The following is a 24,399-nucleotide window of genomic DNA, read 5'->3' as shown; positions in this document are numbered from 1 at the left end:
TACTGACATTGTCTTTTACCTTGTCAAAATTATTTGTATAGTAAAGTGCACCAGAGATCCATATCCACCACCCAGTCAGAATGAACTGAAGAGGCAATACAACACCAGGTACAGTTTCCTTGAACACTTCAAGATGAATATTTCAAAAAATAATATTGCAACTGGACACAAATTGACTGATATCAAGAAATAAACTACAACTTCCTCTAAAATCCATTGATATCATGTTCCAGGAATTGTATGATCCAGTTGCATAAAATTTTTATGAATGTTTTCTAATCTTGCATGTTGATATTAGCCCAATGTCTGCCATCCATTCAGCGCACAATTTTCATATATTATACTTAAAAATGTTCAAACATTTTTAAGTATAATATATACAAATACATCAAGAGGAGCAAGCTAAAGCAAGTTGTCAAGCTATGATATCTGTGAGAATGATCTTTATTGCTATCAGTCATTTTTTTTGTTGTTGTTGTTTCATCCCTAGATGTCACCATCCATATAAGAATGAATGAAGTTTAATGCCTCTAAATGTAAGGTTTTTCTGGGGAACAGTGATCCAAAAGTTGGAGGACAACAGTTAAAATTAGTTCAGAATGAAAGAACTTAGGGGGTTTGAGAGAGAGAGAGAGTCAATCTCCCTCTGTATAAAATGATGGCGAGACTGCATTTAGAATACAATCTGTTTAAAAAGTATCTGGATTATGGTCATTGCATGTTTAGACATGTCCCATTCTTACTTCTATGCAGTAAGCTTAAGTCACTTATTGCAGTTTGTAATTGTCAGCCGATAACAAAGATGTATACAGTCAGTCCTCATATAACACGTGTTTACACTACATGAATTCGATCATACACGATTTATAAATAGGGGAATGATATCGTATATAACACGAACTGAATTCGCTTATGCACGATTCGCCTTTGTGTTTACAAGAAATGGCAGTCGAATGCGGAATCACCCCAACTGAATGCAACACGATAGCAATGAAGAGAAGATTCTGAAAATGTATTTATGTTTTTTATATCAGTGAAGGGGAAACACTTTTCGCCATAATAATGTAAAAACCCACACAATTCCAGCTATCAGTATTATTGCAAATGCAATTAGATTGAGTTTACTACCAGTTTATAACAGATTCCACTAGCAGAAACGCAGCTGGAAATTGTTTTTATTGTTTTATGGTAGTAAACCCCCCCAGAAATGTGCTTTAGTAAAATGTGAGCTAGTGAGGTGTTAGTGTGTCTCTGCCTTTATGGTGTTTATTCAGTTGCTACACGCGCACAGCTTTGTTTATGTGTATCAAGCGTGCCTCCTCATTTTGTAATTGTGCTTTATTCCCTAAAAATGAGTAAAATACTTAAAAGGTGTGAAAAGGAAGCATCCTGGTGAAGACACTACAGATTCAGAGAGAAAAAGAAAAGCAGTATCGATAGACAGAGGCGGATTGGGTCAAAAATTCTTACCCGTTCTTACCCGGAAAAATTTGTAGTGGCCTCATACTAGCATTTATGGCCAAAATCACACCGGCCTCCATTCTCTTCTGGCCTCCGGTCCACCAGGGTTTCCCCGGTAAGGTTTATGGCCAGTCCGCCTCTGTTGATAGAGAAAAAATATGAAATTTTGAAACACTTTGAGCGAAATGAAGATCAATGGGATATTGTATGTGCTACTGGCCTAAATGAGGCAACGCCGAGAATTAGAAAGAATGCAGAGAAAATAAAAACAACTTTCATAGCAGGAACAACTCAAAGTGTAATTAAAATCCATTAGATCAAGACACAAAGAATTGGAAGAGATGGAACGGCTGTCATCTGTTTGGAAGAAAATCAAACAAAAAAACAAGTTTGCTTACGATAGAAGCAAAAGCAGTAGCAATATTTTATTACATAATAGTCATAATAAAATACGTATTTTATTACGATTATTTATTGTGTTTGGTAATGTTTTGGTTACAAATTTGTGTTCAATCTTGGGTGGTCGGCACCTAACCCTATTTTTCCCACAGGGCCTGTTATTTATAGTGCACGATTTTGCATTGCACGAGGATTTCTAGGAACACAACTATCGTGCTATATGAGGACTGACTGTATTTTTACTTTAAAATCAGAAAACTATAAATTAAATATTTGATCTTCTTAAAATAGCTTATGGAGACTTGGCAATGTGCCGTACACAAAGTTTGGGTGGCACCATCATTTCAAAGATGGCAGAGACTCTCAAAAGTTATCTGTTGTAAAGTTTGAGATATTTTAACATTTTCTTTTGTTTGTACTCCTTGCTTCATTATAAACTGATTCTTGAAGAATCAGTTTATAATCTTTTCTATTCAGTGCACCTATGAAAGAATACTGCTTTTCCCATTATTGAATGAATTATGGAAAATATTATCTTCATTATAATGATGTATTATACTATTTAAATAGCTGTCTGTTTGCTAATAAGTAAGTTGTTTTAGCAGTTACAGCTATCATTATAGTCTTTTCTATCTTTAAGTTATAATATTAACTGTTGTTCACTCACTGCACAAGTAATATAATCAGATATACATTTCACAAGACTCTTACTTCTTCATATAAATATATAGACATATCTCAGCAACAATAATTCTTTTCCCTATTGTTCCACTATACATTAGTAGGGCTGTTGTTAATGAACATAAGTAGCTTAATGACAATAATACAGAAAAAGGTAGAGAAAAAAAAAAAATTGCAGTGAATCAGCTGATTCTAAACAAAGTCTGAGGATATTGTTGTAATTGTATGTCTGGTATTTGTGGAGACTAACAACCAAGAAATTGCATAAATATGTCTGGTTAAATGCAAGTTGTTATTTATTATTCTGAATTTTGCACAAACTGCTGAAAGGTAAAATTTGTTCTGTTAAAGAAGCCTACTTCAAAAGAAAAATGTTCTATTCACCATATGGCTGTTTGATTTTTCATATTGTTTGCAAGTCTACTTAGTAGACTTGATTTTTTTCATAAGATTGCAAGTCTACTAAGTAAAGTAGACTTATATAGAGTGCTTGTAGAGCATAAAGTAGACTTGCACTACTTTTGGACTTTCAAGGAAGCAGTGAAAGTAAAAGTTATTTCTTTGTTAAAGTCTGAGAAGTAGTAAGCACATTTTTACAAAAAAAATTTTTTATCAGGGAACCATATTGAACAATATAGGAGTAAATTTAAAGAAGTGTTCATGAAAATGTATAAAGGACCAAATATATTTGCAGGTGAAGACCCAGAAGTGAAAAAGGTTCTGATATTAATCATAAAGACTTCATCATTGTGAAGGTTAACACTTGTTTATCTTATTTGAACTTCCATTAAATGTATTATAATGTGTTAAGTACTCATATTACGTTTAACTGATACACTGAAGGTTTCAGAGGTGACAGCCATAATTATTAATCTCAGAATAAGTAAAATTGTCTCAAAATGTTCCGGTGTATTTATTTTGTTGCCATTACTAGAGGATTTTTTTTTTTTTTATGTCCACCATACTGCCCATTCATTCCTCCAATAGGTGCACTACCACACAATTTCCAGATTTTATTACACTGCAAGAATGGGGAAATGAGAACAATACGGATAAACTGATTCATGAAGACCAATGCATTAAGACTCAGGTTATAATGTGTGAAGCTGGGAACAGGCGTTGATGTATTGAAAACAATTCTGGACGGACAATCTGGGATACAGAATACCGTGCCAGGTGGGTTCTATGAATGTTAATGCCAAAACACAAAGACCAGAGACTGTAGGCTTGCGCAGATTTTCTGGAACAGTAAGAGACAATTTTTTTGACCCGCACTGTCACTGAAGATGGCACTTGGGCAGCCTACTATGAACTGGAGTCAAACCAACAGTCTATGAAGTAGCATCACAAGGATTCACTGATAAGAAGAAATTTAAAACTCAGCCATATCTGTTGGAAAAATTATTTGTTCTGGTTTTTTTTTTTTTTTTTTTTTTTTTTTTTCTTCTTGGAACAAGGGTGGGGTTTTCCATATGGATTTCCTGGAAAGGGAATACAATCCATTCTGCTCATTATATGAAGAGGCTGAAAAAGCTGAAGGGACAAATTGCAAGAGTGAGGATGGAAAAGTAAAGGAAATTTCTCCTTCAGCATGACAATGCCAGATTCCATACAAGCATCCTAATATGGAAGGCTACTGCAGAATTTGGCAGACTGTTCTAACACATCTCACCATACAGCCCTTGTCTTGCACCATCAGACTTTCACCTGTTTGGCCCTATGAAGAATGGCCTTTATGTGGTGATTGCAGCCATCAAGAAGTGGCTTTTGGAAGCCAGCAGAAACTTTTATGGGGGGTGCAGGGGGTTCAACAGTGTATAAAATGTATACAAAGTAGGGGTCATTATATAGAAAAATAAATTTAAGTATTTAAAGACTGAGTATGTAACATAGTTTAAACTGATACCTGCAGTAGTATCTAAGAAAAAATTTGGAGGTACTAGTTTCAGCGTGACGTGCCCCACATTCATAAGGCTGAATGTGGCAGTTATAGATGAATTTCACTTCAAGTGTATTGCTGAACGTACCTTGGGAAAGAATAAATAAAGTTCTAGATAAAACAAGGTTCCCATTATCAAATATATGCACTCTAACAAATTATAAGGGATGGGAACATAACAAGGACCTATAATTAAGACTAATCTTGAAAAGGAATATAACAAAGTAACTAGAAATATTCTCTTTAAAATTTTAGTAAAGATGCATACCTGCCAACTTTTAAAACTGAAAAATTGAAGACTTAATAGACCTGGCTTTAACCAGAATGCTCCTCCAGAACTGTATTACGGCACTATCCCTTTGGATATTGCCAAATATTGAAGACTTTATTCACTATCTAGAAGAAGAAACTTTTCTTCCAAATTAATGTATGTCATATGTTGCAGTGAGGAAATTATGCATGCTGTCACAAAATGCAACAAATTGTATTTTACAGTTCTTTGCTTTATTTTATTATTATAATTTTTTTTTATATATATGTTTTAGCTACTATGCTGGTTATTCCAAAATATTTAGTTCCACAACTTGTCAAAGTTAACTTTGGTACATACCAGGCAAATTTACTTTAACTACCACAGTACAGTCATACTGCACATAACAAATTCAAAGTAACCTAACCTTCTTTCACAAACAAATTCTCTTAAAAAAGCAAACCATATCAGATATATTGTAAATTCCTGTTATAACACTTCCATTTATGGTGCTATCCTACTTTTAGCACTTTTTTCTTTGGTCCCATGATCAATCTCATAAAGTGGGGAGGTTCTGTTTACAATGGGCTTTCGGGCTCGTCCCTTTGAAAGTGCTGTAATGGGAGTTTACTGTATATATTTTTTAGCTATTAATGTTGTGAACACATACTGGCATGTGGCTGCTATACTTAGGCTAAACAGGAGCAGAGCTACCCAATGTTGGCTTTTAAACATATTGCATATCATCAATTTGTTAAGTCTGTAATTGGAGAAAAAAAATATTAAAAAATCCAAAAGCAAAAGTTATGATAGTTAGGCGAGAGAAAAATTTAGAGTGTAGACTAAATAATCAAAAATTGAAACAAGTTAATAATTCTGTATTTAGGAACAGTCTTTTATGTCGACTGAAGACTAGACAAGGAAACAAACAATAAAATAAGTAAAGCAGGAAGTGTTGAAAGCCAGTTAAATTAATTTCAAGTATAAGAAAAATTCACCAAATGAAAAATCAGAGTTTATAGTACAGTTTAAAGTTTTTAAGCCTATTTTAACCTATCGACCTAACAGTTGAGTAAGAAATAAAGAAATGATCACGATCTTCAGTAAAGATATTTTAATTCTGTGTCACTGAAGGAGTTACCAACCAAGAGAGGGATATATTACAAATAGATTTATTATTTCAATTAAATTGTACAAGAAAGCTATTAAATCTTTTGCCTCTAGATAGCGAAATATATTTTCAGACTGCTGTAAGGGTATATCTAAAATCTTGAAAAATTATTTTTTGTCTACAACATCATTGTTTGTTTGATTTTTTAATTATTTTCATGTATGTAAATTTTATTCTTATTTTGATGTTGTATTTATACTAACTTATGGTAAGGCTACCACAGGTTATAACATGGATGGCTATATGCTAGTTACATGCAAGTACAGATTGACATATTTCAAACAGCTATTGTTAAGAACTACTGTATTAGGTTTTAAAAGTACAAAAAAATTCCCCTTGGAATTCATCTCAATTTATATTATATGTTTATATGTTAAGAACTATTGTATTAGGTTTTAAAAGTACAAAAAAATTCCCCTTGGAATTCATCTCAATTTATATTATGCAAGTATTTGAAAAAACATGTTTTGCCTAGCATTGTTCCATTTTATATATTTTAAGTAACGACTACCATGGTAAGTGAGGAACCTGTTTATTACATGAGGTGTATGCCTGTTTGCTATAAAACTTGAAGGCATGAAACTTTTTCTTTACAATACAAAAGTGGCTAGTACACTGGAAAATAAAATTTTAAAGTGCATAATAAAAAGTATATCTCATATATTGCAAAACAGAGAAGCTGCTTTGTTTAATAATCTTTACTGGGTGAATCATTTTAAAATATTACTTTTTTTGGACTAAGTTATGGCTGGTAGCTCAACACTCTCACCCCTCTTGCTAGTATACAAATACAAAAATGGCTCATACACTGGAAAATAAAATTTTAAAGTGCATAATAAAAAGTATATCTCATATACTACAAAATAGAGTATATATATGCAAGTGAGAGGTTACCAACATTCATGATTGGGTGTCTTGAAAATATAAATGTAGACAATTTGACAGTGATTTAGAGAGAAAATAAATTGGAGTAACTGGTTAGTGCATTATTCATTCATTATTTGAATATTACAAGCAAAATAATGAGACAAGAAAACACAGAATTTTAATGATTGTGGACAAATTTATGATAGTAATTTATTTTTTTCAAATTAGTATCATTTTCAAATTAACTTTTGTGCATTCATATTTTATGCTACTAAAATACCTATAAGAGATTTAATTACTGGGTAAATCATTTTAAAATATTACTTTTTTTGGACTAAGCTATAGCTGGTAGAAGGGTCAGTGCATATTGTACACTGATAGGACAGAATTCATGGAATACCTAGTTCCTGCACAACTCGACACTCTCACCCCTCTTGCTAGTGTACGAACCCACCGCTTGGCAGGTACACTGCATTCACATAGACTGTAATTCAATGCCAGTATGGATAAACATGAGTTAACCGACTTTGAAAGAGGGATGATAATGGGTGCCCGACACATGGATCACTCTATTGTGGAGGTGGTACAGAAATTGCACTGTTCCCGTTCGACAGTAACAAGAGTATATATCAAGAGTATATATATATATACTCTTGACAGTAACGACAGTAACAAGAGTATATAACAAGAGTATATATATATATCAGGAATACGCCATTTCCAGAATAACATCTCATTGCAGACAGTGTTGTGGGCAGAGAAAGGTGATGGATAAATGTGGCTGCCGATGTCTGTCTCACATTGTTTCAGCCAACCGGAGAGCGACAATGGCACAAATCACCACCGACTTCAATGAGGGAGGTGCCAGAAACGTCTCCAAGGCCATCAGGCGATCATTAGCTGCAATAGGTTATGGGAGCCAGCAACCCACCATGACGCAGGACTCTATGCCTCCAAAAGAACATCGGCACTGGACCTTGGATGATTGGAGGTGGGTCTCCCGGTCCGATGAGTCCCGTTTCTAGTTATTTTGAACAGATGGGAGGGTTTGTATCTGGCAGAAACCGCACAAAGCTATGCACCTGTCATATCAATAAGGAACTGTTCACGCAGGTGGACGGTTGGTAATGGTCTGGGACATGTTGAGACCTCCGGTATGTCTAGACACATCTCTGAATGGTCCAGGTTACATGTCCATCATTGTAGACCATCTGCACCCCTTTATGGTCATCGTGCGCCCACAGGGCAATGAACTCTTCCAGCAGGACAATGCGTCTCCCCACAGAGCCGTGGTGACTAGAACATGGATCGAAGAGCATTCCACAGATTTTACCACCATGGAATGGCCTCCCTGTTTACCAGACATGAACCCTGTGGAGCATCTTTGGGATGCCATGGAAAGGTCTGTTCGAGCTTTGGATCCTCCACCCAGGAATGCGACAGAATTATGGACAGCAGTGCAGCAAGCATGGATGGATGGAAATACCCATGGAATGCTTTCATGAACTAGTGGACTCAAAGCCTAGCCATGTGACTGCCCTTATCCGGGCAAAAGGTGGGCCTACTCATTACTAGGTAGGTATCCCATGATTTCTGTCCACTCAGTGTATCTAAATTTATTAATAATTAATACTATATATTTGCAAAACTGATTACTTACAGGTCTCTTTGAATCATATCTATCAAAAGGTTATCAATGTTTTTTTGTACAGTTAAATAGAAAGCCAGTGGTCCAAAATGCCTGGTGGATCTCAGCACATCAAACTTCTTGTTCCTTTCAATATGGTCATAGGTGTTTTGTACAATCTATACAACAAAAATATTGTAAAACTGAATTATTTCAATCATAACTAAGTTTTAATTCTGTTTAAAGAAAACTAAGTTTTAATTCTGTTTAAAGAAAACTAAGTTTTAATTTTGTTTAAAGAAAACTAAGCCTAAATGAACTGTTTTTGATATAGTTAGTTTCCTTAATGAAAACTAGATCTAGGATATTAAAGCATCTTGTACACTCTCAAACATGCTGGGATAAGTAGCAATTATCCAGTTTGTTCAAACACCTTTTACCATATAAAGTATTTCCAGTCCACATATTCTGATCAATAAGAGGTAGGTTGAAGTTTCCCATACTGAAATAATTGTACTTGCCAACCCATTCAAATTGCCTAAAGATATTTTTGTCATACTCCTCAGAGTTGTTTGGCATATACCATACTTCTTCTATCATCTTCCCTTTAGTGAAAATCATTTCACACCATACTGAATCAACATCCACATTATCTTGATCTGACTCAGGGTAAGATTCTTCTTATCTTCAGGCAGTTTTTGATCAGAAACGTCACTCTCTCCTACCTCTCTATCCTTCCCTAACTTTCCTTAACATGCAGTATTAACTGAAACAAAATTCTTAACATATGCTGAGTGGCATCAAGTCTCAGTAAGCCCAGATACATCAGCATTACATGATCTGATAAAGAGCTCAAATTCATTTAATTTGTTTAAAATGGTCCTAGTTACCGTATAAACAAATAAATTTAAAAACTTGATTGCTTTTGACAACCCTCATAATTACAAGTTACAACTAAATGCCATATAGTCTTTGACTGCTGAAAGGAGTTTGCTTTGATTTTTGCTAAGGGAAGATTGCACTTTCTCTTACAGTGTTTAAGGTGATTAATGGTTACACACAAGTATTCTCAGAGAGGGTGCAGATGTAATTTTTTCCCTGCCACTGACCTGAGCCAATCTTGTGCTGACTTCCCTATTCCCCCAAACTGGCAATTCCTTGACAATGCACCCTGAATAGCATTAGCAAAAACTCTTGCACTGCCTCTATTTAAGTGAATTCCATCTACCAACTAAGGTCAGCCATGCTGAGAAAAATCTATCCCCATAAACCTTGCAGAATCCCTCAAGCCTAGAGTTAATCCACAAAGCTTTTGTCAAAATAAATCCCCCTTGTTATATCTGGGCAGAACTGTAGACACAAGAACATTTTGTTCTATCTTGCAGCAGTTTTTCAATGTGACCTTATATTTCATAAGCAATTCATCAGTTTGTTTAAACTTTAAATCATTAGTGACTACATGTATTACCATGCACTCACTTGTGCCATTACAAACTGATAAACTTTATTACATCAATTTTTGCTCCTGGTAGATATACTCTGGTTGTATGGAATCTATTATTATTATTGAATATGCTTCCTCTCTCTCTCTCTCTCTCTCTCTCTCTCTCTCTCTCTTTCTCTAACTTTAAAAGTTGAATATATTTGGCAGAGGCTTACCTATGCAATCCACAAAAATGAACACTGGAGCTTAGTAACAAGTTAATCATACTGCAGCTCAAAGTGCAGAAATTCTTATGACAACAACTACAAATGAAGCCAAAAGTTAGTTTCTTCAATCTATCACAAATGAAGATAAGCATACCTTATGAAAAGTGAATATTTTAGAAGAATATTTGTGAATATTTTAGAAGAATTATCCACGGAACTCATACTGAACATCTCTAACATTACTATGGCTAGTAGGAAATTGCACTTTTCTTTAGGATTCCATAGTGAAATCCAGAAATATGACCAATCACATCTTAGTATTTTAATTGCTCTGACCAGTAGAAAATTGTAATTTTTTTTTTCCATAAGCATGCCAATAAATTAAATTGTTCTTATGTGGTATTAGTGTCCTTAAACGCTCATAAGTCACCATGTACTATCTCTCTCTAATCAACTAAATGCCAGAAAATGTCAAGTATATATCTGTAAATTGTTTATTTTGCAGAATGAAAAATCTGAAAAATCATTCTATAAAACTCCTACACTTCCAATCAAGAGTGGTTAACCCAGCCATTCCTTGTAAAGCCCTTTGGACTCATCTACTATCACTGAAGAGAATAAATCATTCCAGTCTGGAAAATGGAATCAAACCCAGTTAAATCATTCTGTTTTAGAGAAAATGATTTAGAAGTGATAAATTAACTGATTAGATAGTATGAAAATATTAAATTATAAGTCAACAGAGAAATTCTTTAACACCAACAATAAAAGTTCATTTACCTTTATATAATCAGGTTCATCAGGTTCAAATTGAGCACATGCACGATCAAGAACATATTCATAGTCATATCTATCCAAGACTTTCTGCAATGAAATAAATTATGCATCAGATATTCTAAATACCATTTGATAGTAGCAGTTAATGAAACAAAATGTCAATACAATCTTATTAAGCATCATACTGCTATTTTAAGAAAATAGTTTTTCTTTTTGCTTTACTAATCAATGAGTCAGAATTGTTCTAAACAGCACTGCAGCACATCTTAAATTCATGGATGAACTAAGAAATCAACATAATACTCCAAAGAGATACAGACCCCAACTATAACAAGCATTAAATTGTATTAAATTTACTTTTAATAAATTAAAGCATTAAATTTTTTATTCATTCTTATTCACATAACCCCTGGGTGTACTTCACATACTACTGGTTAAGAAACATTGCTCTGACACATCAGAAGGGCTAAGTGATGAAAAGCCAAAATAAACTTGTTGAAATTGGACTTCAAATTCTGTAAGATTTGAATTTTGGGAAAACATAACAAGTATGGTTGTTCAAGACAGCAGCAGCAGCAGTAAAGGGAATATATGAAGAAGAAGAAGAAAGGCTTGTTTGATAAGTTTGGGATTTAAATGTGAATGGGTGATGGCACTAGAAAACAAAAGAACAAATTTCTTGGTGATTCCCTTTTACTTTTCTCTCTCTCTCTTAGGGTAACTGGGGAATTTTTTTTTTTTTTTTGGCTGGTGCAGCATAAGCCTCAGTCTTCCTTGCACCATATAGCTTATAATAATAATAATAATAATAAGTGTAAAAATGGGAACTCTCTAAAGAGAGTGTTTTGTTAGCTGCAAGTGCTGTGGGTGAGAAGTTATCAACATTTGTGATTAGAAAGTGAAAATATGCTTGGGTGTCTTGAAAATATAAATGCAAACAATTTGACAGTGATTTAGAGAGAAAATAAACTGGAGTAGCTGGTAGTGCATTATTCATTCACTGGTCAAATATTACAAGCAAAATAATGAGACGAGAAAACACAGAATTTTAATGATTGTGAACAAATTTATGATAGTAATTTATTTTTTCAAATTAATATCATTTTCAAATTAACTTTTGTGCATTCATATTTTATGCTACTAAAATACTTATAAAAGATTTAATTTTTAACATAGACCAACGAGGGTAAACTGTTGCTGGGTAACTTTAAGGGGTCAAATTTATATGGTGATCTCTTGTTTATAGTGGCCAATAATTATCAGCCACAAGGGTGGTCACTGTATGATAATATTATTCAAAAATTGAAAGAGAAGTTAATACACACCACATTCAATATTAATTTCAGATAAAGTTTTTTTAAGAATACTACTACAACCACCAATGTGTTAAGGATATACCATATTCAAAAGTAGCACTAACCTGTAAGCATTCAGGATCAAACATGTGTGGTGTTTTTAACTGTCTTCCAGGAAGTGGATTGTATATTTGGTTCATGCGTTTTCTCTCATTCCATGTTGCTGTACGCAATAAGCCATTTGGTTCTCGAACCACTATTAATCGTTCCTAAATTTAACAAATAAATTGAAATTGCACAGAAACACAAACTCATTTTAAATTTATTTATATATAATTTAACTATAACTCAAAATTTCTTTCAAGGAAATTAATATACTTCTTAATTTTAATAATACAGCTGAGAAACTCAATGGCAACATCATTCATATACAAAGTAGATTGAAAAGTGTTCTGACGAATCAAGAAAAAAAAGACAAATCAGAAAAAAAAAAGGACCCCCCATTAAGACAAACTACACTGTTATTAAGCTAAATTGAAAAGATAGTGATAAAATTGATACTTATGTTAGCATTAGTATTAGTAATGGCCATATGATGCAAGGAAGATTAAGCCTTATGCTGTAAGGCTTATGCTGAACCAGCCAAAAAAAAAAAAAAAAAAAAAGAGAGTAAAATAATAATAATAAAAAAATTAAATAAAATAATTAATAAAAGAAAGGAAATATATAACCTGTTTGCTTCCCTTCTCCAGTAGGCAACTATCTAGCTGACCTATGAATTTCCCCCAAACTGTTACCTTTACCACCCATGTAGCTAACTTATTCCAGTAATTTTTAACTCGCTGACTGAAATAAAACTTCCTGCAATCCAGTCTAAACATATCCCTCCATAACTTGAATTTATAGCCCCTAGTTCCAGAATCATAGGCGCCTCCATAGCCAGGTGGGCAGGAACAGCAGTGCATAGCACATGCTTCTTGATCAGACCGGGGTTCGAGCCCGTGACCACCAAATACAGAGGATGCGGAAAGGTCAGGGAACGGACCACCGCATAACCCCGGAGCAATATGGCCTTAGTTGCTAATGCTCCTAAAAACCAAATAACAAACAACAAACAATCCAGAATCATAACCGTGAAAATTTTGTCCTCATTCACTTTACTTTTGCCTCTCAGAGCCTTAAATACATCAATCAAGTCTCCTCTAAGGTGCCTAGTTCCCAAGCTGTGCAACTCACATATTCAAAGTGTTTTCCTCACGTGAATGCCCTTTTGCTGATCTCAGCAGGTGCATTACCCGTCTTTGGATCCTTTCAAGCTTGATGTCTTTTTTTTTAGGTGCGGCCTCCATACTTGAACACAGTATTCCAAGTGTGGTCTAACAATAGCCTTATATAATGGGATTATGATGTCCTTATCTCTATTAGCAAATGGTCAATAAATCAATAGGACACCATGGACCTTCCTTGCTTCCTTTCTACAATGCTCAAAGAACGTCATGTCTGACTCTATCATAACTCCCAAATCCCTTTCTTTCACTACTGACTTTAGTTCAACTCCACCAAGTGTATAAGTTATTTTAGGGTTAGTGTTCCCCAAGAGTAAGACGTCATATTTTGCAGAATTAAAGCATAGTTGCTACTTTTCTGATGATCCCTGAAGTCTATTTAGGTCACTCTGAAGAAGCTCTGCTTGGCAGTGATCATTAACTATTCTACCAATCTTTATATCATCTGCAAATTTAGACATCATGCCATCCATTCCTTAATCAATGCCATTTAAGAAAATCAAAAAAAAAAAAAAAAAAAAAAAAACCAGTTCCAATACTAATCCTTGGGTAACGCCACTTCTTACATTAACCCAATCTGAGGAATAACTATTTATCACAACCTCTTCCTCCTGCCCCAAAGCCATTCTGCTATTCATCTAAGGATTTTCCCTATGATTCTAACCTGTTCCACTTATAAAGTAACTGCTCATGTGGGACTGAGTCAAATGCTTTGCTGAAATCTAAACAATGTCAAAATTATTCCCTAAATCCAGCTCATGGATGACCCTGTCAAAATAGTTAACCAGATTTGTTAAACATGATTTTCCCTTTACAAAACCATGCTGTGTATCCTTCAGAATTCCATTTCTATGTAAATGATCCTGGATTCCACCCTTGATCATTGTCTCCATAATTTTCCCTACTATTGAAGTTAGACTGATGGGTTGGTAATTTCCCATTACACTCTTAGAACACCCTTATTTATTGGAGATACACTGGCACTTTTCCAATCCAACAGAATCTCTCCTGAGTTGAGTGATGCTCTTAAAATTAGCCTCAATAGTTCAATGCACTCACTTGCTACCTCCCTTAAAATTATAGGGTATAATGCCATAAACTCCAGGAGCCTTACTCATCTGTAGCTCAAAAGTTTTTTCATTATATAATCATGTGAAATTTCAATATCATTAATTAGACATTTTTCAACTTCACTCCCATAATTTCTCATTGATAAAGTTTTTCTTCTGTACTATCCCACATCCATTACATATGAGACTGATCTGGTTTGTCCTTCTCTTTTTTGCATTTATATATGTGAAGAATTCTTATCGCAACTCTTTGCTAGCAATTTCTCATAATCTACCTTTGCCAGCCTAAACTTTTGTGTGGCATCATTACAGATCAATTTGTAGTAATTATAGGCTTCAGTACTTTTTATTGCTCTGTAATTTTTCCATGCCATCTTTTTCTGCTCAAGTAATCTGGCAACTTCATTATTTATCTAACTTGGAATACTCCTCATGGGGTATTTTTTTTAATGGTATACTAGGGGGCTTTGTTCACCAACCCCCATGCACACGTTTCTATGTAAAATGTAGAGGTATCGTGGAGTAAGTAAAATCTTTTCTATGTTATTTGTTATTTGGTTTTTAGGAGCATCAGCAACTAAGGCCATATTGCTCCGGGGATATGGCGGTAGTCATTCCATGACCTTTCCGCATCCTCCGTATTTGGTGGTCACGGGCTCGAACCCAGTCTAATCAAGAAGTGTGTGCTACGCACTGCTGCTCCTGCCCACCTGGCTACAGAGGCGCCATCTTTCCTATGTAAAAGACACACCAGTCGAAATGCACTGATGTTCTTCCTCTCCCTTTTTACTCCCATCCTTCAGCTATCTCCCTCACTAATGCTTTTTTTTTTTGTCCTGCGTCAGGAAGCTCAGGCGACCTGATGGAGAGCAGCCAGAGTATACTGTGGACAGCTTGGCTCACCTCCCAGTGGTGGTAGCGGGCAATGTGGAGTCCCACTAGGGGCCCTGTGGCCAAGAAGCCAGCACAAACAACAGAAGGGTTTTTGCCAGTATCCTCAATGATCTGGAAAAACTCTTGCACCACCTTTGTATCCAGTCTCTACAAATTAGATTCCTTCTACCTACAAGTGCGGGCCAAGCTGATAAAATCCCCCCCCCCCAAAGCCTTACAGCCCTTCAAGTCTTGAGTTAATCCACAAGGCTTTCAGCATATAATACCTCCTATCATGCCTGGGCAGAATTGCAGACACATAGGCATTCTGGCCTAACTTGCAGCATGGCCCTATATTTGTCTAATTGTCAGATTATGTGTGCTTAATATCATTAGTCCCCACATGAATAATAACATTCTCTTTATCTCCCTTAAAATCTGACAATCTGTTGGTGACATCATTAATTGTTGCTCCCGGCAGACACACCCTGGATCTAGTCTACCTATCCTTATTGCAAAAACTATTTCCCATTTCCCTGACTGTGGAGAACAGAACTAAATCCTTCTGAACCAGAGCAGTTTTCACTTGGTTATTTTTCTCTGGGGTCCAAATCGTTAGTGCATCACTTGGTAGGTTACTATACTAGAGTCTTGAGTCCCTGACAAGCTCCCAGTTATATTATTCTCTAGGGCAAGCACCCCATTTTTTCAGTGACTCAAATTCTTCTAGCAATGCACCAAATTTTAACTTCAGATCGGTACACTCCGTAGAATGGTGACAAAAAAAAAGAATCACCAGGTGAGCTATAATTATTCACTAGGCAGACCTTGGAATAGATGCCACAGGTTCTGTAAATGAAGAAATCATGAATGACCCAGAAATCACCATCAGCTATTTCTGTACTGGTGAGGGGAACAAAGGGGTGCTCTTACCAAGAAAGGCTTAAGCTCTGAAAATTGCAGCCTCTGGAGACCAGGCACCTGCAAGGTGATCTGATTGAGGTGTATAAGGCCTATGAGGTGTGAAAGACAGTTGTAGAATAGATGTGCAGAAATTTGCCTTTCACCAGCAAGTGATTGATTGCCAGAACAAACTTCCATTGGTCATTGCGGAAGTTGGCAGCCTAAATGAATATGAGGATGAAAGGAAGAACTGGACAGACTTTTGGAGCGAATGGATAGGTGAAATCAGAAATGTTTTTTTTTTTTTCCCCTTGACTGATGCTATATAAGCTTGCTTTCTTGTATCATATGCCTCTACTAATGCTAATGCAATATAAAATTACATCTTTTAGGGTTTATGATCAGGAGCAAAGAAGAATGAAATATCATTTGAGGTGACAGAAGTTGAGGCATTAGAATGATATCAAGACATTAGCTCTAGCAGGGAGAATGGAAGTTGAATGCAATTAAGAATAAACAAAAAAATTGCCAAAATTTAGCCCTGTAAATTGGCTGCTTTGTTAAAATCACCTACATATGTGACAAATATCAAGAATTCGAGAAAATAATGGGAGGCAACATCATTAAATATAGCTGAAGAGATGGGGGGGCAATATATTCAACCAATAAAATGAATATAGAAAATGCAGTGATTTCAAATAAATCTGATTGAAATAAAAATTATTTCAGAACCGAGTATCTTCTCCATTTTTTATAATCACAACAATACATATCAAAGAAAAAAGTTTTGAACAAGGGAGCCAAGTTTCAAAAATAACTCTAAAGCTTTATGTTGATGTTGGCAGAAAGTATACCACTGAGCAAAGAGATTTTTATTATGAATGCTGAGTAATGTTGAAAATTAGAACTAAATTGATTAAACTAGATTTAGTTTAAGTGATTAAAACTCACTTTTGGTTAATTTAACAATCTACTAATAATGAAGGGGATATTTAAACATTTTCTGTTATATGTAAAACAATAAAGTAAATTTTTAAAAAACATTTTATATTTTTTAGGCTTATATTTTAGTTAGGGGTAGGTAGTATTTTAGTTAGTATTTAGGGATCATATTTTTTAGTATTTGCAAAAATAATTACTAGCTTTTGCATGTCTGTCCAGCTATCCATACAATTCAACTCCTGATGAACAGCTTGTTATGAAATTTTATTTTTGGCTCTTCCTGAAATATTTGTTTAAGCCATTCCAAATTTTATAAAAATCAAACAAATAAAAATCCAACAATATTTTTAATACACAACTTGTATTATTTACTTATTTATTATTATTTTTTAAAACATATCTTGAGCATTATTATATTTAAAACATATCTCAGGTTATTTTATTTATTATTAATTTGTAAAAAATATAAAAGAAATAAAATTCTGTTTATACTCTGTCACAGCCAGAAGAGTTAGCAACTTTCACTGTAACTGCTTTATTGTAGCGAAACACAATTAACAATGGGCTTTGCAATTTCTATGGTAGCGTATGGGTTCAATCTTGCAATGTGTTTACCACTGATCTGCATACATTACTCAGGAACCTCCTCAGGTTTTATCTCAGATTTCCATTAAATTTCACAATGCACTATTTAAAATATTACATTAAAATAATTAAAAGTAAATACAAAAATTAGTTTAAAAAATTCATATGAACTTTAAATATAATGCAATGCATGTATTATTAACTAACTTGTCCAATTTATATACCCATGTAACATATAAAATACTTACTCTATCATGCACAGATAATGAAATATCAGTGAATATATGTTTATGTGTGAGTAATCCTTGAATTTCAGGGTCTTTTGATATAACTTCTGTTTCATGTTTCATTTCTTTCATGACTGGAGGCATCTGCAATTTTTTTCTTGCTCGAAATTTCAAATCATGAGTTACCTTGGAAAAAAAGGGGGGGGGGGAAAGTTGAATGCTATAAGAATTTTATTAATACAACAGGTTAAATAAATAGAACACATGTTATTAATAATACAGATACCCAAATCTGTGATGCAATTCTTTACAAATATTTAGCACCATATGCCTATTGTTGCCTGTCATAAATATATATTATGAGCTCATAGCTTTAATACAACTATTGACATTCCTGATTTTTAGTTTGTTAGACTTGAATTTTAGTTTGTCAGTGAAATTGAAGGGTGGCCACAACAAGGATCATCTTTGATTGACAAGCGGCCTCTTATTCAAGCAAACTTTGTGAACCACCGAAAACCATTTTGAACAACACATAGCATCTTCTCTGAAAGCTGTTTTTAACATTTTGCACATTTTTGTTGCACTTTTCCCCCTAATCTGAAACAAAAATATGAAATAAATTTGCTCATTTTAAAATACAAAATAGCGCAAGCACCTTTTATTTAACACGTACTAATTCAGACTAACTGCAAAGAAACAAGTGATTCATGTGTTGCTATGTCTAGATGAGTTATAGAACATGTGACTCACTATGATGCTGAAATTTCAAAATATAAATCAGTTCCTAAACTTTATAATCCCACCACATAAGTCTTTGTAATTGATACAACTTAAAGTTTGTACATTCTGACAGTAACGGTATTATTCCCTTTGGAAGCGATTCTGTTGATAAGGTTCATTTTTTGTTTGATGAGAGATTGTTATTTGGAAGAGACATTAATTGCTTTTTAGTCCTTCTAATATTATCCCGAGCTGTCTTGACTGTTTTTTCACTTTTTCCAGTTGAACAAGAGTACAGTAGTATTAGGATTCCTTCTGTCTACTTATTTATATCCAATATTGTTTTTTTGTGTTCTACATAATAAGACATTTTAGGTTAAGAATATTTGTTTGGCTATTTTGATCTCTCACTTTGGTTACTTCATTTTTATTTTGCAAATATCCTCCATGGAATTCTGTAAATTCTTTCTCAGTGGTTTTATAGGCCAGCCTAGAAACATATAGTTTTTATTTTTGATATACCTTTTAATGGCGAAGGTAAAGAGAAAGCCAACATGAGAACCATGGAAAACTACAGGAAATTAACTAGACAAACTGGTTTGCCTCTGCTACAGTTTCTCTCTGCATTCTCAGTAAACAGACTGTGTATGTTATTGGTAGTAGCAGTAGAAGTCAAGGACGATATATTTATTGGTGCATGAACACGACAGACGACAACATCATAATGTTAAGTGATTGATTGATGCTATGATACGTATCTACATAAAGAATCTTTCTTTCTTTTCCCATTGTTTCCTAACCTTACCTTTAAAGTTAGATAAGGAAACCTGTTCCTATTATTTCCTAACCTAACATTTAAGGTAACAAAAAATAAAGAAAGAAAGAGTGATCATTTTTTAGGAAACTTAAACCCTAACCTTAAAAACGTACAAAGAAATCAGTAATATGGCATTTTTTTAATAGCGAAAACACTCATGAACTCTAATTATCTGCTTTTAATAATGAGAAACAACTAATCATTACATCGTCTGTCACGCCTATGTGTCAATCAATATATCATCTTAGACTTCAGCTACCATGCACTGTCTGTTTACCGAGAAGGCAGGGAGAAACTGCGATAGCAACAAACCAGTTTGTCCGGTAAGTTTCCCATAGTTTTCTGTGGTTTTCGTATTGGCTTTCTTTACCTTAGCCCTTTTAACTTTTTATTTTTGGAAGTACCAATAAGAGCTTTAATTGACTTTTTTTGTTTATGTTAATATTCATAAAAGTTCTGTTAGTGTTTATGGCATTCCCTTGTCATGCTGTCTCATTTAAATTACCCTGATCACTTTTCACAGATGCATAGCTTTGTTTAATCTTTGGGAAACTAATTTTTTATGTCCTGGTCAAGGCACAAGGTTCACCATTGAATTCAAGGCAACCTTGAATTCTATGGTGAACCTCTTTTGTTTCTTCTGTGCTTTGTGTGTGAGTGAGTGTGTGCATGTGCATGTCCGGTAAGCTACTCCACACATCGAACACAATTTAGTTTTGCACTTTATTTTGTTATTTGTTATTTTGGTTTTTAGGAGCATTAGCAACTAAGGCCATATTGTTCCGGGAATATGCGGTGGTCACTCCCTGACCTTTCCGCATCCTCCGTATTTGGTGGTGACAGGCTTGAACCCCGGTCTAATCAAGAAGCCTGTGCTACGCACTGCTGCTCCTTCCCACCTGGCTACGGAGGCGCCAGTTTTGCACTTTAAACTCATCTATTGCCATTTGTGTAGAATTGCAAGAGCAGCCTTTTGCCTCTCCAAATCCTCAATTTCAATTTTAAGGCATTTTAGTCTTGCACTCCACGTGTCCTTGATTTTTAAGTCCTCTAACTCCATTTCAAATTGTGCTTCATGTGGGCTAAAAGTTAAAGAGCCACAGTTCAAAGAGCTGCAGGTTGCCGACTCCTGTCTTAGAGGAAGCTGTGGGCATATTACTGTTTGTGGAAGGTCACCTCTTTTCACTTCTTATGTTGGTTGTAGACGAGAATTTAAGATTTAAACAAGCAACTGGCCAAATTCTAGTGAACATAAATCTTTTCTTGTTTCATTTCTTAGTTTAATTTCACTGACACAAATAGTGTATTCATGTATAGTTAGTAACTGCTGTTTTAATTCTCAATTAATTCTATTGTAATGGTTAGCTGTTTGGATAATACCTCAACAGTAACAATAAATTGAGTTTGCTACTGTTCGTTGCTGATTTTTGCTTTGGCTAACGGATCTACCCAGTTACAAGGCGAAGATAATTCTTATCAACCACAGACTTAGTTACTATTTGAGGGGTGTTAGCAACCTTTGTTACAGAACATTTTCAGATATATCTGAAAGTTTGATGTTTTGGAAATTTGAAAGTTTGATGTTCTAACAGCAAGGATATTAGATTATTCAAGGTTATCCATGCCAATGGTTTTCATTTTGGTACTACAGTAGCTGCTGTAAATAACAGGTCATGCATAGAGAGGGATAAATATGAACTGTTTACACTAAAATTCCATCACAGTTTTTGCTAAGTTTAGAAACACGTCAGAACAAGTCACAAAAAACTTTGTGTGACTTATTCTGACATAATTAATGCTATAATTTTTTTTCCTCAAAGTAGCAATAATTTACAAATGCCTTGTGAACCAAGATATTCTTATGAGCATATTTCACCTATGACTTGGTGTAACAAATTTAGAGCAGCTGCCATGTTACTTTCTCAAGGTAAAAGACTGAAGCAAGAATGTGTGCTTGAATATCCTATTACGCTACATTAGACAATCCTGATCAGTTTGTCTGTAACATATTCTTCTGTTTCCAAAGTTTGCTTGTATGAGTGGAACAGTATTGAGCCTAGTTTTCAATATTAACAGTAAGCAAGTATCAGTTCAATCATCACTTGAGGGAACAGAAAAGACTAAGAACTATATACTAGGCCTAACTGATCTGCAAGGAGAAGAAAAAGAACTTACTAACCATGATGTTTTCTGTTGATAAGGGTCCATCTCCATACAGAATTATAATTTTTTACAGGATTTAATTTACTCAAATTCATTTCTTAATTTTGGAACACAATTTTCACTTTAGATTCATTGTGCAGCATTAACACCTCTACAGAGTTTAGCATCAAAATGCAGCAAAGAGTTCAATAAAAAGTATAGAAATGCCTCAGTGTAAACGAATTAAGGCTACTACTGAGAGCAATCATCTAAATTGCAAAAGAAGGTGCTATATCATTAAAAGGTTTTAAATCTAAGATTCTTTCTCCATGGCTTCAGGTAGGGAGCACAGATGAAATTTTACCTGGTAATAAAATCTATAAATGAGATTTCTGACCTTGTGTTACACTGCAGCTGGCCATACACCCTATTTAGGTGGGAGTTTAACCTTGTACACACTGCAGCTGTCCATGTAACCTACAGCTTACACATAATCAGATAGGAAAGTTTATTGATAAAAATCTTCATATGGTAAGTTGCTGGTTGAAAGCAGCTTACAATTCAAGGCATCTATTAGTACAAAACTTGAAACCTGAGAAAAAAACATGAATATTATTAAAAAGTTCCAGAACACACAATTTACTTAACTACACATGATATGCACACTCTCAGTTCTGTTATTCCCAAAAGGGTCATTACTGTCATTAAGGTCAGAAAGAGAGAGAAGAAATTAATTCCTTGAAAAGTACTGGTTTCATAAATATGTTTAAAAGTATACTTTTAAACAATTATATCAAAGCAATTATAATACTTTTCAAATACTTTTAAACAAGTATATCAAAGCAATTCTCCTTTGACAATTTTTAATTCACAATATTAAAGAAATTTTAAATTTTGCTTTCCAATACCAATTAATGAGTTTCTAACTAGCAGACTGCTTTACTTAATGCATACCTTAGGGGCACTATGTGAGGCATAACAACATAACAAACGAAAAATAAAATAATGTCTAATGATTTTATATATGTATGAGAGAAAGATGCTGGAAATTTCACAACAGCTTATAAAATCTTTGGGTGTACCACTGGATGTCTCCAATTGCTCTGCAAAATCCAAAACAACTGTTCAGAGATGCAAAGTAATACAAATCCAACTGCTGACACATTATCCCTATAGAATGCTTAAATATAATAAAGTAACTTTTAACTTAAAATCATATGTAAAATAAGCATTTTTACCTTATCAAGCTGCTCCTGTGTCATAAACTTGTATACATAATCTGCTAGCTTTTTCTGAACTGGACGGAATATTTTTTCCATATCCATTCCAGTCATCCTTTGTAAGAGCTTTCGAACATCACTCCTCCTATACAATTTCTCAATATCCATTTCGTTAGGATTTTCAGATGATTGGGTAGCTATAAAATCAATATGAAAAATTTTATGTATACCAATCCACATCAAGTAAACACTGTGCTTCCAATTAATAAAAAATTGGACTCACAGCTTCATTCACAATTACTAACCAAGAACTTCATTCACAATTATTATATATAACTATAGGCAAAAAATTGTTTTTAACTAGCTGACTGTTGTACTATCTTTGGTGCATCCAAATGTAGCCCTTATTGTTTTAAGAAGAAATTGAGACAATTTCTAACTGTGTTTAATTGAACAAATATTTTCATAAATTAAAAAATACTTTTATTAAAAATAAAAAATATAAAAAATAAAGATACTCAGAATAACTATATTTTATAGAGAATTTTTTTTTTTTTTTTTTTTATGAGAACCCCAAACACGAGAGGTATTATAACCTATAGTACTTAGTACCGTGCTTGGGTTGGAGGTTGAGAAGACGAAAGAAGATATTTGTTGATATTGGACTTTAACTTCTGTAGATTGTAATTTTCAGGAAATATGTATGAAGGAAGGTTGTTCCAGAAAATGGCAGTTGAATGAATAAATGAGGAAGCTGAAAAGTTGGTTCTGTGGGTTTGAAGTTGGACAGTAAATGGATGTTGGCTGGTGGCGGCACGTGTTCGGACTGTTTTGAAAGAGAGAGCGGGAATTATAGAAGCCAATTCAGAAGAACAGTGCCCATGGAAGTATCTGTAGAAGAGGCATGCAGCAGAAACAGTGCATCTATGAGAAAGCAAGTGGAGAGACTCTGTTAGAGATGAATCATTAATTAACCTAACTGCCCTCTTCTGAATGGAATCAAGAAGCCTGAGAGAGGTTTTGGGGGCACCACCCCAGATGTGGGAACAATATTCCATGGCAGGGCGGATTTGCAATTTATACAGAGTGAGCAGCTGTTTGGGAGAAAAGTAACGCCGAGAGCGAAAGAGAAAACCAAGTTTTTTAGATGCAGAGGAAGCAATATTTGTAATGTGCTTGTGCCAAGAGAGATTAGAAGTCAGGGTAATCCCCAAAAGAGATATATCATTTTGCCTAGAAATCGGAGTGTCACTAAAGATAAGCATGGGAGCAGAAGAATCCTTTTTGTGAGATATAAGACAAGATTGAGTTTTAGAAGGGTTGAAATCAACTAAGTTGTCTTTGCCCCACTGGAGAATTACCTGAAGATCGGCATTTAAGGAATTGGCAGCAGATTTTCGAGAACTTGAAGCTGATTGAGCTGGACAAGGTTTCTCAAAATGGAAAGTTGAATGCAATGTGCTATCATCGGCAAAACTATGGATAGGATTTCCA

The 24,399-nt window shown here is 34.4% G+C and overlaps 1 protein-coding gene across 2 annotated transcripts in view; it reads right to left on the bottom strand.

The window, feature by feature from the left end:
- Positions 1 to 24,399, bottom strand: part of mRpS22 (mitochondrial ribosomal protein S22) — a 42,239-nt gene that overhangs the window by 7,918 nt on the left and 9,922 nt on the right. The window contains exons 2-6 of one of the 2 annotated variants that reach the window (XM_090387153.1): positions 22,924 to 23,102; positions 18,025 to 18,189; positions 12,243 to 12,386; positions 10,826 to 10,909; positions 8,429 to 8,574 (exon numbers count right to left, since the gene is read on the bottom strand). In XM_090387153.1, the coding sequence (XP_090243279.1) occupies positions 8,429 to 8,574; positions 10,826 to 10,909; positions 12,243 to 12,386; positions 18,025 to 18,189; positions 22,924 to 23,102 (718 nt within the window). The remainder of the gene's footprint in view (positions 1 to 8,428; positions 8,575 to 10,825; positions 10,910 to 12,242; positions 12,387 to 18,024; positions 18,190 to 22,923; positions 23,103 to 24,399) is intronic. The other variant, XM_090387154.1, reaches the window with a different exon arrangement.

The sequence above is a fragment of the Mastigoproctus giganteus genome, chromosome 13, assembly GCF_048544385.1.
Source record: "Mastigoproctus giganteus isolate SK-2022 chromosome 13, ASM4854438v1, whole genome shotgun sequence".
NCBI classification, from domain to species: domain Eukaryota; kingdom Metazoa; phylum Arthropoda; class Arachnida; order Uropygi; family Thelyphonidae; genus Mastigoproctus; species Mastigoproctus giganteus.
Note: the sequence above shows the minus strand (reverse complement) of the source record. Positions and strands in the feature narration are given on the sequence as shown.